Source organism: Pteropus medius, unplaced genomic scaffold, assembly GCF_902729225.1.
Source record: "Pteropus medius unplaced genomic scaffold, Ma_sr-lr_union100, whole genome shotgun sequence".
In the NCBI taxonomy this organism is placed as follows: domain Eukaryota; kingdom Metazoa; phylum Chordata; class Mammalia; order Chiroptera; family Pteropodidae; genus Pteropus; species Pteropus medius.
In genome coordinates this window covers 22018171-22032558 of record NW_024352787.1, presented here as the reverse complement: position 1 = coordinate 22032558, position 14388 = coordinate 22018171, and the positions used below count along the sequence as shown (strand labels likewise).

At 36.3% G+C, this 14388-nt stretch overlaps 1 protein-coding gene across 3 annotated transcripts in view; it reads right to left on the bottom strand.

Moving 5' to 3' along the window:
- Positions 1-7435: 7435 nt before the first annotated feature.
- Positions 7436-14388, bottom strand: part of LOC120591729 (S-adenosyl-L-methionine-dependent tRNA 4-demethylwyosine synthase TYW1) — a 191984-nt gene continuing 185031 nt past the window's right edge. For 2 of the 3 annotated variants that reach the window (XM_039849387.1, XM_039849389.1), the window contains one exon: positions 7436-8621. In XM_039849387.1, the coding sequence (XP_039705321.1) occupies positions 8400-8621 (222 nt within the window). In that variant the 3' untranslated portion in view covers positions 7436-8399. The remainder of the gene's footprint in view (positions 8622-14388) is intronic. The other variant, XM_039849388.1, reaches the window with a different exon arrangement.

Sequence of the window (14388 nt, the reverse complement as noted above, 5' to 3'; positions counted from 1 at the left end):
AAAACAATTTACTTTGGATTCATACTAACTTAATTTCAATAGTGTGTAGTCAATAGTTGCTCCAATATTATATCTGTGTTCCTTCCACACTCCTTTGCTATCATTGTCACACAATTACACCTTTATACATTATAAGTCCATCAACACAGTTTTAAATTATTGTTTTAGGTAATTTTCTTTTAAAACAGATAGGATACAAACAAAAATAAGTTTATACTGTCATTTATAAAACCTATGTTTTTCATTTCTTCATGTGGCTTCCAGGTAGCGTCTGGTATACTTCCATTAAAGCCTGAAGGACTCCCTTTAGTATTTCTTATAAGGCAGGTAGGTATACTAGTGATGAAGTCTCTTATTTTTTATCTGAAAATGTCTTAATTTCTTCTTTATTTTTGAAGAAAGATTTAGCTATATATAAAATTTTTGGTTGAAAGTTTTTTAAGCACTTGGAAGATTTCACCCATTATCTTCTGGCCTCCAAGTTTTCTGATGAGAATTCAAGTTACTTTAACTGCAGCCCAATAGTTTTCCTTAATAGATGATTTTCAGTTTGTTGTGAAGCTTTGATTAAATGTCAGAAAACTAAAATTCATTGATTTTAGTTTTGCCCACGTTTTCATTGTTTTAGAGGAAGAGTGAGTTCACTAAGGTCCTTACTCTGTCATTTTGGAAGTTGATCTCTTACTCCATATTGTTTTAATTATTTTAGATAACATGTTTTAATACCTTATAAAGCAATTTTCCTTTAATAATTATTTTTTCTAGAATTTCATAACTATTCTTACCTGTTGGCTAATTTTTCAGGTGAATGTTAGAATCATTTGCTCAAGCTCCAATTATAACTTCCATTGGTCCTTTAGAATGCTACTTTTAAAACAGCTCACCTTAGACTATTCAAGATTCTCATTTTCTTCTACTTTAATATTGCTTAGCAAACTTACTAAATTTTTTCATATAGATTACACTGTATTTTTCCTAGGCATTTAAATTTTTTTTGTGTGATTGTGAACTGTGATTAATATGCCATGTTATTATTATTGGCGGGGGCGGGGGGAGACCCTACTCATTTACTACCTAAAGTTAATGGAGTGAGGAGGGCTCATTCTGGAGCTGAGAGAATTTTTTTCTTTGAACCAACAGAATATCTTTGTCCAAGATAAATCTTAAGGAGAACTTCAATACATAAAAAAATAAAACCAGAATTTCCTGTCCGAAAAAGTAGTTGAGGGATGGTCCAAAGCCCTGCAGGCTCTACCTCCTGCTTTACTCCTCAGCCCTTGAGGTATTTTCTAACAACTGGCTGCTCAGTTACCTTTCATAAATAGGAACTCATTTATAAGCTCCTTAGCATAACTTCTTGCTATTTTTTTTAACACTTCATTCTACTTTAAGATGTTTTTGTATCTCTATTCAATGACTAATACTACATCTGAGTTTCAATGAGATACTGCCTCATTGACATAGACCATTCCTGTCTCTTGTCTCTCATAAATCAACAGAACAGGAGACTAAACATAAGCTTGAAGATGTGATGGGTGCAAGAAAGAACATATAACTTCTGTAATACTTTGTCACTATCCCATCCTAGGTCACAAAGAGAGAAGTGTTTTGACTCTATCATTTATAAATACAAGTGCCTGGTTTTCAACTAAATAAGTTGGTAGAATATGATATTTATGAATTTTACTTCAGCAGAGAATAGAGGGTCTTATAAAATATCTGGTATATAAGGAGGAGGTGGGTCTAATAGGGCTTAGAACCATAGGACTACGAGCATCTTTAAAACAGTTAAGGCAGTGACTTCAGAAGCATGGCGGAGTGAGAGATCTCCCCAGATCTCTCCCCTTGAAATAACAATAAACTGGACGTCTAAAACTCAACAAATAACACTCAACCTGCACACAGGCATGTCTGAGTGAGTGATCTGTGCATAACAACTTCCAAAGGCTAAAGAGAGACCTCTATATAATAAATCTTCTTTCTAGAAAATAGCAGAGTATACGCCCATTAATGCCCAGATAGAGAAATAATCCATCAGACATCATGAATAACTAAGGTTATTCAAAAAGGAAACTCAAAAAGACAGAGAAAAATCTCCAGAAAATGAGCTTAAAGACAAAGAAATACATGATTTAAATGACAGAGAATTCAAAATCCTGAGAAAACTCAGTGAGGTGCAAGATAGATCTGATCGACAATTCCAAGAACTGAGAATCAAAATAGACCAACAAAATGAGTATTTTAGCAAGGAGAATGAAAACCTGAAAAAGAAGCAAACAGAACTTCTAGAGATGATGAACATATTAAAAGAGATGAAGAATGAAATAGCAAGCTTAGAAAATAGAGCTGACCAGATGGAGGAAAGAATAGTGCTATCAAAGACAGAAATCTAGAAATGACTCAGAAAGAGAGAGACCGGAGAATGAAAAAAAAAAAAAAAGAAAGAGCTACACAAGAACTATCTGACACCATCAGGAAAAGCAACATAAGAATAACAGATATACCAGAAGGAGTAGAGAAGGAGAAGGAAACAGAGAGCATATTCCACAAATAGCTGATGAGAATTTCCCAAGTCTAAGGAATGAGTTGGATCTTTAAACCTAAGAAGCTAACAGAACACCCAATTGTCTCAACCCAAAAAAGCCTTCTCCAAGACACATTAGATTAAATTTGTCAAAATTAATGACAAAAAAAGAATTCTCAAGGTACCAGGGAAAAGAAGACAGTAACCTATAAAGGAAAACTCATTAGACTATCTTTGGATTTCACAGCACAAACCTATTAACAAGAAAGAAGTAGAACTGAATATTCAAACTATTAAGTGAAAAGAATTACCAGCCAAGAATAATATATCCAGCAAAGCTCTCCTTTAAATATGAAGGAGAAATAAAGACCTTTACAGGCATACAAAAATTGAGGGGGTTCTCCACTATGAGGCCTCCATTACAGGAAAATACTGAAAGAAGTCAACCCATCTAAAACAAAATGACAAAAAAAATACATAACTATGACTAAGACGACTAGTAGGCAGAGAGTTGCCAGATAGTGCAACCCTTATTAAGCACATGGTAATATAAGTTTAAACATTAAGAATATACCTGCCATGCTTTAGAAATGAACATTTAGCATACATAGGGACAGTCTGAGAAAACAATAACAGAAAAGGAGAGGGAGCAAAGATCCAAATTTGCAAAGGAGAATGGAAATAAGGCACGTATAAAAGAAAAGGGACTACTATATATGTATGTAACTATCCTTTAAATAAACTTAATGGCAACAACAAAGCAAAGATCCAGAACTGAGATATATAACATAAACCGTGAAGGGCCAGAGGGTAAATCCACAAAACCCCACCAAATTAAAATAACAGACAGAAAAGCGAGGACCAGGAAACAATAGAAACACTGAGCTACCAGAAAACAAAAGATAAAATGGCTATAGGAAAACCTCATATTTCAATAATCACCCTAAATGTAAAAGGAATAAACTCACCAATTAAAAAAGCACAAAGTAGCAGAATGGATCAAAAAACGAAACCCAACCGTATGCTGCCTCCAGGACACACATCTCAGTTCCAAAGACAAATATAGACTCAAAGTGAAAGGGTGGAAAATGAAATTCGGAGAAAAGCAGGTGTAGCTGTACTTATATATGATGAAATAGACTTCAAGATAAAAAACGAGATCCTGAGGGACACTTCATAATGATAAAAGGGAATCATACGCCAAGAAGACATAACACTTATTAATATCTATGGCTCCCAATTAGGGAGCCTCGAAATGTATAAAGCAATTAATTACAGAACTAAAGGGAGAAACTGACCAAAACGCTATCATAGTACAGGACCTAAATACCCCACTGTCGGATATGAACATATCATCCAAACAGAAAATCAATAAGGAAATGAACATTAGACCAAGTGGACATAATCGACATTTACAGAGCCTTTCATCCCAAAACAGCTGCATATATATTTTTCTATAGTGCACGTGGAACATTCTCAAGGACTGACCACATGCTGGGACACAAAAATAGCCTCAAAGATAAAAGACTGCAATGATACCAACCATATTCTCTGATCGTAATGCTTTGAAGCTGGAGATCAACTGTAAAAAGAAAGTAGGAAGAACCACAAATACATGGAGATTAAACAACATGCTAATGAGAAATGACTGGGTCAGAGAAGAGATAAAAAGAGAGATCAAGAGATACATAGAAACGAATGAGAATGAAAGTACAACATATCAAAACTTTTGGGACACAGCAAAAGCAGTCATAAGAGGAAAGTTCATATCATTACAGGCTTATCTCAAAAAACAAGAACGAGCCCAAATAAAGAATCTAATACTACACCTTAAAAAATTAGGAAAAAAAGAACAAATGAAGCCCAAAATAATCAAAATTAGAGCAGAATTAAATGAAATTGAAACAAAAAGACAACAGAAAAAATCAATGCAACAAAGAGCTGGTTCTTTGAGATGGTTAATAAAATTGGCAAACCCCTGGCTAGACTCACTAAAGAAAAATGAGAAAGGACACAAAACCAGGAATGAAAAAGAAGTTACAAGAGATAATGCAGAAATACAAAGGATCATACGAGAATACAATGAAAAAGTATATAACACCAAATTTAATAACCTAGAGTAGTGGACAAGTACTTAGAAAAGTACAACCTTTCTAGACTAAATCAAGAAGGACTGGAGAATCTAAATAGACTGATCAGCAGTATGGAAATTTGAACGATCATCCAAAAAGTAAAAGTCCAGGATCAGATGGCTTCACCAGTGAATTCTATCAATCATTCAAAGATGATTTAATACTTATTCTCCTCAAACTCTTTCAAAAAATTGAAGAGGAGGCAATTCTTCCTAACTTATTTTATGAGGCCAATATTACCCTGATCCCAAACCTGGTAAAGATAATACAAAAAAAGAAAACTACAGATCAATATCTCTCATGAACACAGATGCAAAAATCCTAAATAAGATACTAGCAAAGCGAATACAAGAACATATTAAAAAGATTATACACCATGACCAAGTGGGCTTCATCACAGGGGCATAGAGATGGTTTAACACAAATCGATTAATGTGATACACCACATAAACAAAATAACGAATCAGAATCATATTATCATATCAATAGATGCAGAAAAAGCCTTTGAAAAGGTACAGCAGCGATTTATGATCAAAACACTTAATAAAATAGGTATAGAAGGAAAGTATCTCAACATAATAAAGGCCATATACAACAAACCCTCAGCTAACATTATACTTAATGGTGAAACACTAAAAACCTTTTTCCTCTAAGATCAAGAACAAGACAAGGCTGTCCACTATGACCACTGTTATTCAATATAACATTGGATGTCCTAGTGAGTGCAATCAGGCAAGAGAAATAAATAAAAGGCATCTAAATAGGAAATGAAGAAGTCAAATTGTCGCTATTTGCAGATGACATGATTATATAGAAAACCCTAAAGACTCCACTAAAGCACTATTAGAAATAATGAACAAATATGGTAAAGTTTCAGGATACAAAATCAATGTTCAAAAGTCCATAGCATTCCTATACTCTAATAATAAATTGTCTGGAAAAGAAGTGAAAAGAACAGTATCCTTTGCAATTGCAACAAAAAGAATAAAATATCTAGGAATAAACCTAACAAAACATGTGAAGGACCCATATAATGAAAATTATGACTCTATTAAAAGAAATTGAAGAAGACACAAAGAAATGGAAAGATATTCTGTGTTCTTGGATTGGAAGAATCAATATAGTTAAAACGACCTTATTATAGATTTAATGCAATCCCCACAAAATCCCATGTATTTTTTTAAAGAAATAGAACAAAAAACCATCAGATTTGTATAGAAGCAGAAAAGACCCTGAATAGCCAAAGCATTACTAGGAGAAGGGACCAAGGCTGGAGGTATCACTCTGTCTAACTTCAAATTATACCACAAAGCAACAATAATCAAAACTGCATAGTATTGGTTAGAAACACACACACAGACCAGTGGAACAGAACTGAAAGGTCAGAAGTGAAACTCCATTTATTTGAGCAAATAATTTTCAACAAAGGATACAAAAACATATAATGGAGAAGGATAACCTCTTCAATAAATGGAGCTGGGAAAACTGGAAAGCTGCATGCAAAATAATGAAACTAGACTGTTATCTATCACCGCACACCAAAATTAACTCAAAATGGATTAAGAACCTGAATACAAGATCTGAAACAATAAATTGCATGGAAGAAAACTTAGGTACTAAACTCATGGACCTTGTAGTTAAAGAGGATTTTATGAATTTGACCTCAAAGTCAAGGGAAGTAAAAGCAAAAATAAATGAATGGGACTACATCAAACTAAAAAGCTTCTGCACAGCAAAAGGAATCATCAACAAGGCAAAGAGGCAACTATCTAAATGGGAGAATATATTTGAAAACAATACCCCTGATAAAGGCCTAATATCCAAAATATACAAAGAACTCATGCAACTCAATAACAAAAAAACAAAAAACCAATCCAAGCAAAAAAATGAGCAGAGGACCTGAAGAGACACTTCTCCCCAGAAGACATACAAATGGCAAACAAACATATGAAACAATGCTTAACTTCACTAGGGAAAGGCAAATCAAAAGCACAATGAGACACCACCATCTCACACCTGTTAGAATGGCAATCATCAACAGGATAAGTAATAACAAGTGATGGAGAGGATGTGGAGTAAAAGGAACCCTCATACACTGCTGGTGGGACTGCAAATTGGCACAATCACTATGGAAAACAGTATGGCAGTTCCTCAAAAAACCTAAGAATTCACCTACCATATGATCCACCAATCCCTCTACTGGGTGTTTACCCAAACAAACTGAAAACATTTATCCGAAACGATATTTGCACACCGATATTCATAGCAGCATTATTCACGGTGTCCAGGACTTGGAAGCATCCAAAGTGTTCTACAATGGATGACTGGATGAAGAAGATGTGGTACATATATACAATGGAATATTACTCAGCTATCAGAAAAGATGAAATACTGCCATTTGCAACAGCTTGGATGGATCATGAGATAATCATGCTAAGCAAAGTAAGCCAGACAGAAAAAGTTGAAAACCATATGATATCACTCATATGTGGGATATAAATCTAAAAGCAACAAACAAACATGACAAACAGAGATTCATGGACATGGACAGTGGACCTGTGGTTACCAGAGAGAAGCAGGAGAGTGGGGAGGTAGATAGGGGTAAAAGGAATCAAATGTGATAGAAAAAAAATCTAACTTTGGATGGTAAACACACAATGCAATATATATACAGCATACTGTTGAATTGTACACTTGAAACTTATTGGATTTTGTTGATGTCACCTCAATAATTTTTAATAACAAAAAAATTAATATGAGAAAAAATCAAAAGAAAATATGTGTTCTAAGTCTATAATATTTTTTATTAATTAAAATTTTAGGACAAAGGAATTTAAAAAATCTCTATGATACTTACAAAAACTATTCAGTATTTAATGTTTTCAATTAGAAAAAACTTGAACTTTAAAGAACAGATTGCATAAATAGCTAGGGCCTCCAAAGTGAAAGAAAATAGTGACCTGCTATATGTATACTCATAAAGGGCTCTGACTTTTTAAATAAAAAGCAAACTGTACTCATTGTTTCAAAGTCTGTGGAAATAATTATTCGGTGACATCATATGACAATTCCTCTTATAGAAGAGAGCTTTACTCAAATCCAGCTCATATATAACCTTCTATGGCAATCTGTATGAGAATGGAATGAGATCTAGTACAGTTTTACAACCAATTCAGTATCTAAAGTGTTGGCACTAAGCAAAAATTTGAAGTAATCTATGCGGTATTAAAAATAATTGAGAATTATGACAATTTACTTTCAGGAGGTGTTATCTTAAGATACAAGAAGAGGATGGAATCTTAGAGGTGGCAGATACACTTACCTCAGGGTAATACAGTCCACAAAGGCCAAGAGCCCACGAGGGGAAGAAGAACAGATATTCATTCTGTACAATACTCTCATGAATAGCATTCTAAGGATTCTTACTAATTATAATTCAAAACTGTTAAGTTCTAATAACAACTGTGTACTTCCCTCCCAAAATGATTTTCTTCTCAGAAGTAAAATCAGGAAAGGGACTGAGCTCTGGAAAAAATGGTGAGGCTGTGAGTCTCAGGCATACTACTATGTGCATACTACTTCTCCAACCCCAGGACGTGACTTGCATTCCCATGTCCTGCCTCATAGTCTCTTGTGTATGAAATACAGTTTGTGTAATTTATCCTTGGAAAAAATCATAGTGGAATTTGAGAACCTTCTGGGGCATCAGTTTTTGTCCTTCAGTATCCTAAATTCAGATAATTTCAACATCCAGAAATATCCTTTGATTTGTTCTTTCTCTGATATCTTATGTCCTTGGGATCAAAGCCTCTTTCGCTGGCACCAAATAATGCCCAGTGAGGAGTTTTGGCCATATAATCCTTTGCGCTGAAAGTTTTTGATCCACTGCTGTCTTCATATTCCTGGATGAGCTCCTGGAAGCGGTTATAATCAATCCACGTCCACCATTCTTTATCAATCTTAAACTAGAAAGAAAAAAAGTAGTCAGGTCAGAAGTAAAAATATCTGTAAAAAAAATCAAATAAATATAAAAAAATGAGCTGAACTTTTCTCCCTATCATGTTAAAGAAAATTCTTTCACGCTCCAGATATGGTTCCATATCAAAGCAGAATGTGCTATAGTCAAAGGAGAGTTTCTTTTCCCTTAGGACTGTAGCTGTGCTGAACCTGGAAGACCCAATTGCTGAATAAAGAGTATATCTTAGAATTGAAAGTCAAGTTTATCTTAAGCAGTATCAATGAAAGAGGGTTTATTAGATTTGGGGGCATTATATGTTAACGGTCAAGCTAATTCTAATTCCTCTTGCTACTTTTTATCTGGTATGAATTTTCATGGTTGTGTTAGTAGCACCTAGTAGAATCTTTTTCATTACTAAACTTTGCTTGTGTTATTAGTGAAGATTTAATCAATAACTTCAAATTCTGAAATGCTAACTTAATGACTCAAATTAGCCTTTTTAGCCTAACATGGATACCATATCTCATTAGTGGAAAGCCTTGTTAAAAATTTCAGTTCAATAAAGGGATATAATCTAATTTGTACTCTCAAGAAAATTGCTTCTCAGAAGTCACTGTAGGATAATGACTAGGCATGAAGAAAACAAAGTAAATTAAGGAGGCTCTGAAGGAACTACTAATTGAACTGTGGAGGCTTTTAATTCTAACTGCCTATTTGACATTCATGTAAATGTATACTCTGATACTTGATTTATAAACAGACAAATCTGTTATGCCACTGTCTTTTTAAAAAGCCTGATTATGGACCAAGTAACAATTTCATGTCTTAGCCGATAAAAATATTGAAAATATATGTTCCTGTATTTAGAATGTTAAAATATGAAGTTAAATGACATCTAATTTAAAAAACTTATTAAAGTACAGCTGGTATACAATATTATATTAGTTTCAGATGTATAACATAGTGATTAGACATTTAGATACGTTACGATGTGATTACCATGATAAGTTTAGTAACCATCTGCACCGTGCAAAGTTTTTATGATATTATTGACTATATTTCTTGTGCTGTAATGGCATGTGATTTTTTACCCCAAAGCTAAGAGCGTTCAAGGGGGAAAAATGCCAAAAAATGAAAAACTTTATCTATGAATCATAAGAAATTTTCTTCTAATAAGACCATACTTTGAAATGGTGCCCCAAGGGCTTTATGAACTCTACAACTCAAGATGTAAAATCCTATCTCCCCGTCATTTTTTCTTCCAAGACTGACTGCTCTTGAATGTTCTCTACTACTGTGAAAGCCATCACTGTCATCCTCAGGTGCCAAACCTCAAAACTAGAGTCAAAGGTACCCTTCCCTTCCCTGGCCCCTCACAAAAAACCACTGAGCCCACTGATTCTTTCTTAGCAGCATTTCTATCACCATGCCCTGACACGGCTCTAACATAGACACTCAGTTCTGGAGTGTTCTGGAACTCTGCAAGTTTTCCAGCTGAATGATCTTGTGATTCCAGTTCTGGCTGCTTCCATCTTCTGTAGGCTGCCTAAGATTACTATGCCAACAGCAGATAAGAGCTCCATTATCTTGGACATATAGTCTAAATATCAAATCTCCATTTGGTGGCTCTTCATGAGCTAGTTGCTTCACGTGATTCCCATGCTGTTCCCTCTGTCTGATTAATACCTATTTAACCCTCAGGTCTCCTCACATGTCCTTTGCTCTGGAAGGTCTTCCCAAATCACTTCAGACTATGATAGTTTCTCTGCCACAGGACCTCACTGTACTCTGAACTTGCCCAATGAGAGCATATTATAATTGCTTCTGTAGTTCCCTCCCTCATCCCACCATGCCAAGACAGTTAGCTTTGTGACTATATCTGATGTATTATAATTTATGTTGTCACTAAGGACATAAAAGGGCCTAGCTTCTTCCTCCTTACTTCTTAACAAAGCTAGAAGCTACACAATGAAAAAAATTCCAGCTGTTCTACTGACATCTTGAGAGACAGGATGGAATTTTGCTGCTATTGGCTCCATAGATAGTATGGACTATTTTCACAATGTACTCACGGTACAGGGCATAATGCTCACATGTGACTGGAAATGGGATGACTTCTTTACTAGTGCAGGAGTAAACATGTCATTAACAAGTATTAAGTAAAATAAGGCCAATAATGATGTCAACCTTTTATTCTTCTCTCCTAATAACATTTATGGAGGGCCATCTATAAACTTGGCTCATCAAAGACGTTTTAAAAAATTATAAAATAACATGGTGTGTGCAGTGAGTGAGATTATACACAAGGTACTTTAGGAATGCAGAGCAAAATGTGATAAATAACCAACCCCATCCCCTGGAGTTTGGGCCTGCTAGAAGAGTCCTCTTGGGGACTCCTGGCTTGGCTGGTTAAAGCAAATAATCATATTCTCCTCCTCTCTATGTCTTTTTGTCCCCTCAGGATTCACAATCCTGGTCTCCTTTCTCCCTCAAACTCTAACAATTATCACTTGCCATGGACATTCTAAGCGAGACTACAAGATTAGATTGGATTAGAGCAATAGATTGAAAATTTTTGCCACAAGCTGCAGTAAGAAATATATCTCATATCTCAACCTAGTACACACACATGTATCGACGCACACATATTCTGGAAACACAACTTTAATAAAACTATAGGCGATGTATTTTATTTTAAAAAATTGTTGGCTGTAACACACTAAATTGATTTCCTAACTCTAATACGGTTTAATGAAGATCTGGTCTATTCTGACTACAATAAATTCCAAAGGTCATAGATGATCTCAAAAGCGCAATAAGGTATGGCCTTGACTAAATAAAGCCAGGCTGCTAAAGATTGATGAGCCACTTTTATGGGCTTCCACTGTCCAAAACAATCGAACTGCTGTACAAAGGGTCATCATTTTCTTATCTTTCACACAGGGAAAATTTCCTTAAATAGAATAATGACAAATAAGTTCTCCATTATTTTAAATGTTTAAAAGATTCTATTAAAGAAACTTCTGGTCAAGATGGAGTAGGTAAATGCTGTGCTCGCCTCTTCCCACAATCACAACAAAATTACAACTAAACTACAGAACAACCATCATTAAGAACTGCCTGAAGTCTAGCTGAACAGGATCCCTATAATCAGGAATATGCAGAAGAAGCCACAGCAAGATTGGTAGGAGGGGCAAAGAGATGCAGAATGGGCTGGTCCTAAACCCACTTGTGGTAGTTAAGAATCTGGAGGAATATCTTGGCTGCAGAGTCCTCACCCACTGACCCAACGAGGAGCGAGTGGTCCCAGACCCACAAAGGGTTCCCTAGCCCGGACCACCAGTGCTAGGAAGAGAAGTCCCTATAACATCTGGCTGTGAAAACCGGCAGGGATCACAGCTGAGTGAGATGGAGGGCTGACAAAGACCTAGGAACTGCAGGTCTTAAAGGGACAGCCCACAGACTTGCTCATGGACTCACTGAGATCCAGCACTGGGGTAGCTGCTTGGAAAGTGCCAGGGACCTACAAGGAGGAGCTGAATTGACCACCTTCAGGAAGAGGGCTAGAGAGGCAGAGGTGAAGGCAGCTTACTAGACGCCATTGCTAGTTTATTGAGCCCTCCCCCATACAGCCAACAGGTGCAGGCAGGTGCCAAGTCTGAGTCTCCACCAACATGGCTAACACCATGTATCCCACTCAGGTAATTCTCTAAGAGCCCACCACACCTAACTCGAGCACTCACCTGGAACTACTTCCAGTGGCATTTCCATGCAAATGGCCAGTCTTGGCTCACACTGAAAACTTTTCTAAAATCTCTCAAAGGTCTGCACACCCCAGACAAGCAGTGGCTGTCCTCAGCGTGCCTCATACCTCTTGCTAGGCAGCCCCGAGTCTGGCATCGGTTCATAGCTTAGCCTCTCCCAGGCACCTACAAGCCCAGCACAGGTGGCAATCACCTGCAGATCACTTTGTAGCTTCTACCAAGTTCCTCCAAGTGAGACACAGCAAGTGGCTGACTTTGGCTTACATCAAAGCTCCTTCCAAGAGGCCCCAGAACCAACATAACTAGTAGCTGGCTTCACATCACACAAGGGCACCATCTAAGGAGATCCACAAATGATACACCCAAAGGGTAGACTGGGTAGACACCAGAGCCCTGCTAAAGTGAATTCTGCTCCATGGGGTCAGCCCATGCACAATAGCTCATGTGCTGTAGCCACAGCCATTCCTCACTGCCAGTCAGCCTGAGGGTCAATCCCTCTCACTGAGGTATCAATAGCAATCAAGGCTCAAATACAAGAGGAGGGCACACACAATCCACACAAAAGACACCCATGGAGCAAGCAGCTCAGGTGACAAAGGAGACTGCACCACTGGGCCCCATAGGACACTTATATAAAGCCACCCTACCAAAACTGGGAGACAAAGCAGATCTACCTAATACATACAAACAAACACAGAGAGTCAGCCAAAATGAGGAGACAAAGAAACGCCCAAATTAAAGAACAGGATGAAACTCTAGTAAAAGAACTAAACAAAAAAGAGACAAGCAATCTACCATCTGCAGAGTTCAAAACACTGGTTATAAGGATGCTCAGTGAACTTAAGAAATGAATTAAATGCCTCGGCGAGAACTTCAGCAAAGAGACAGGAAACATAAAAAAGAGATAGAAAACATGAAAAAGAATTAGTCAGAAGTGAAGAATACAATAACTGAAATGAAGAATACATTAGAGGGAATTTATAGTAGATTAAATGAAGCAGAGGATCCAGAGATTTGGAAATGAAGGTAGTGGAGAACACCCAATCTGAACTGCAAAAAAGAAAAAAAGAATTTTAAAAAATGAGGACAACTGAAGGGACTTCTGGGACAACACATGTAACAACTCTTCGCGTCATAGGAGTACCAGAAGGAGAAGAGATAGAGCAAGGAGATGAAAACTTATTTGAAGAAATATGATGGAAAACCTCCCCAACATGGGTAAAGAAATAGACATACAAGCCCAGGAAGTGCAATGTCCCAAAAAAAGGTGAACCCAAAGAGACCTGCGTGAAGACACATCATAATTAAAATGCCAAAGGTTAGAGACAAAGAGAGAATCTTAAAAGTAGCAAGAGAAAAATGGTTAGTTACATACTAAGGATCTCCCATAAGACTGATTTCTCAACAGATACTTTGCAGGCCAGAAGGGATTGGCACAAAATATTCAAAGTGATGAAAAGCAAGGATCTACAATCAAGATTACTCTACCAGCCAGGCTATCATTTAGAATCGAAGAACAGAAAGTGCTTCCCAGACAAGAAAAAGGTGTTTATCACCACCAAACCTATATTACAAATAATGTTAAAGGGACTTCTTAAAGACGAAGAAAAAGTAAACTTAAAAAAATATGAATAATAAAATGGTAATACACAATAATTACTTTAAATGTAAGTGGTTTACATGCTCCAATAAAAAAAAATCTAGGGTGGCTGAAAAGATAAGAATACATGATCCATGTATATTGCTGCTTGCAAAGGAACTACTTCAGATTGAAACAAAAACAGACTGTAAGCAAAGGGATGGAAAAGATAATTCATGCAAATAGAAACAACAAAAAGGCAGGCATAGCAATATTATATCAGACAAAATAGACTTTAAAACATGGTATAACAAGAGACAAAGAAGGACATTTTATAATGATAAAGGGATCAATACAACAAGAGGAATAAGACAAGGATGTCTACTTTCACCACTTTTATTCAACATAGTATTACAAGTTGTAGCCACAGA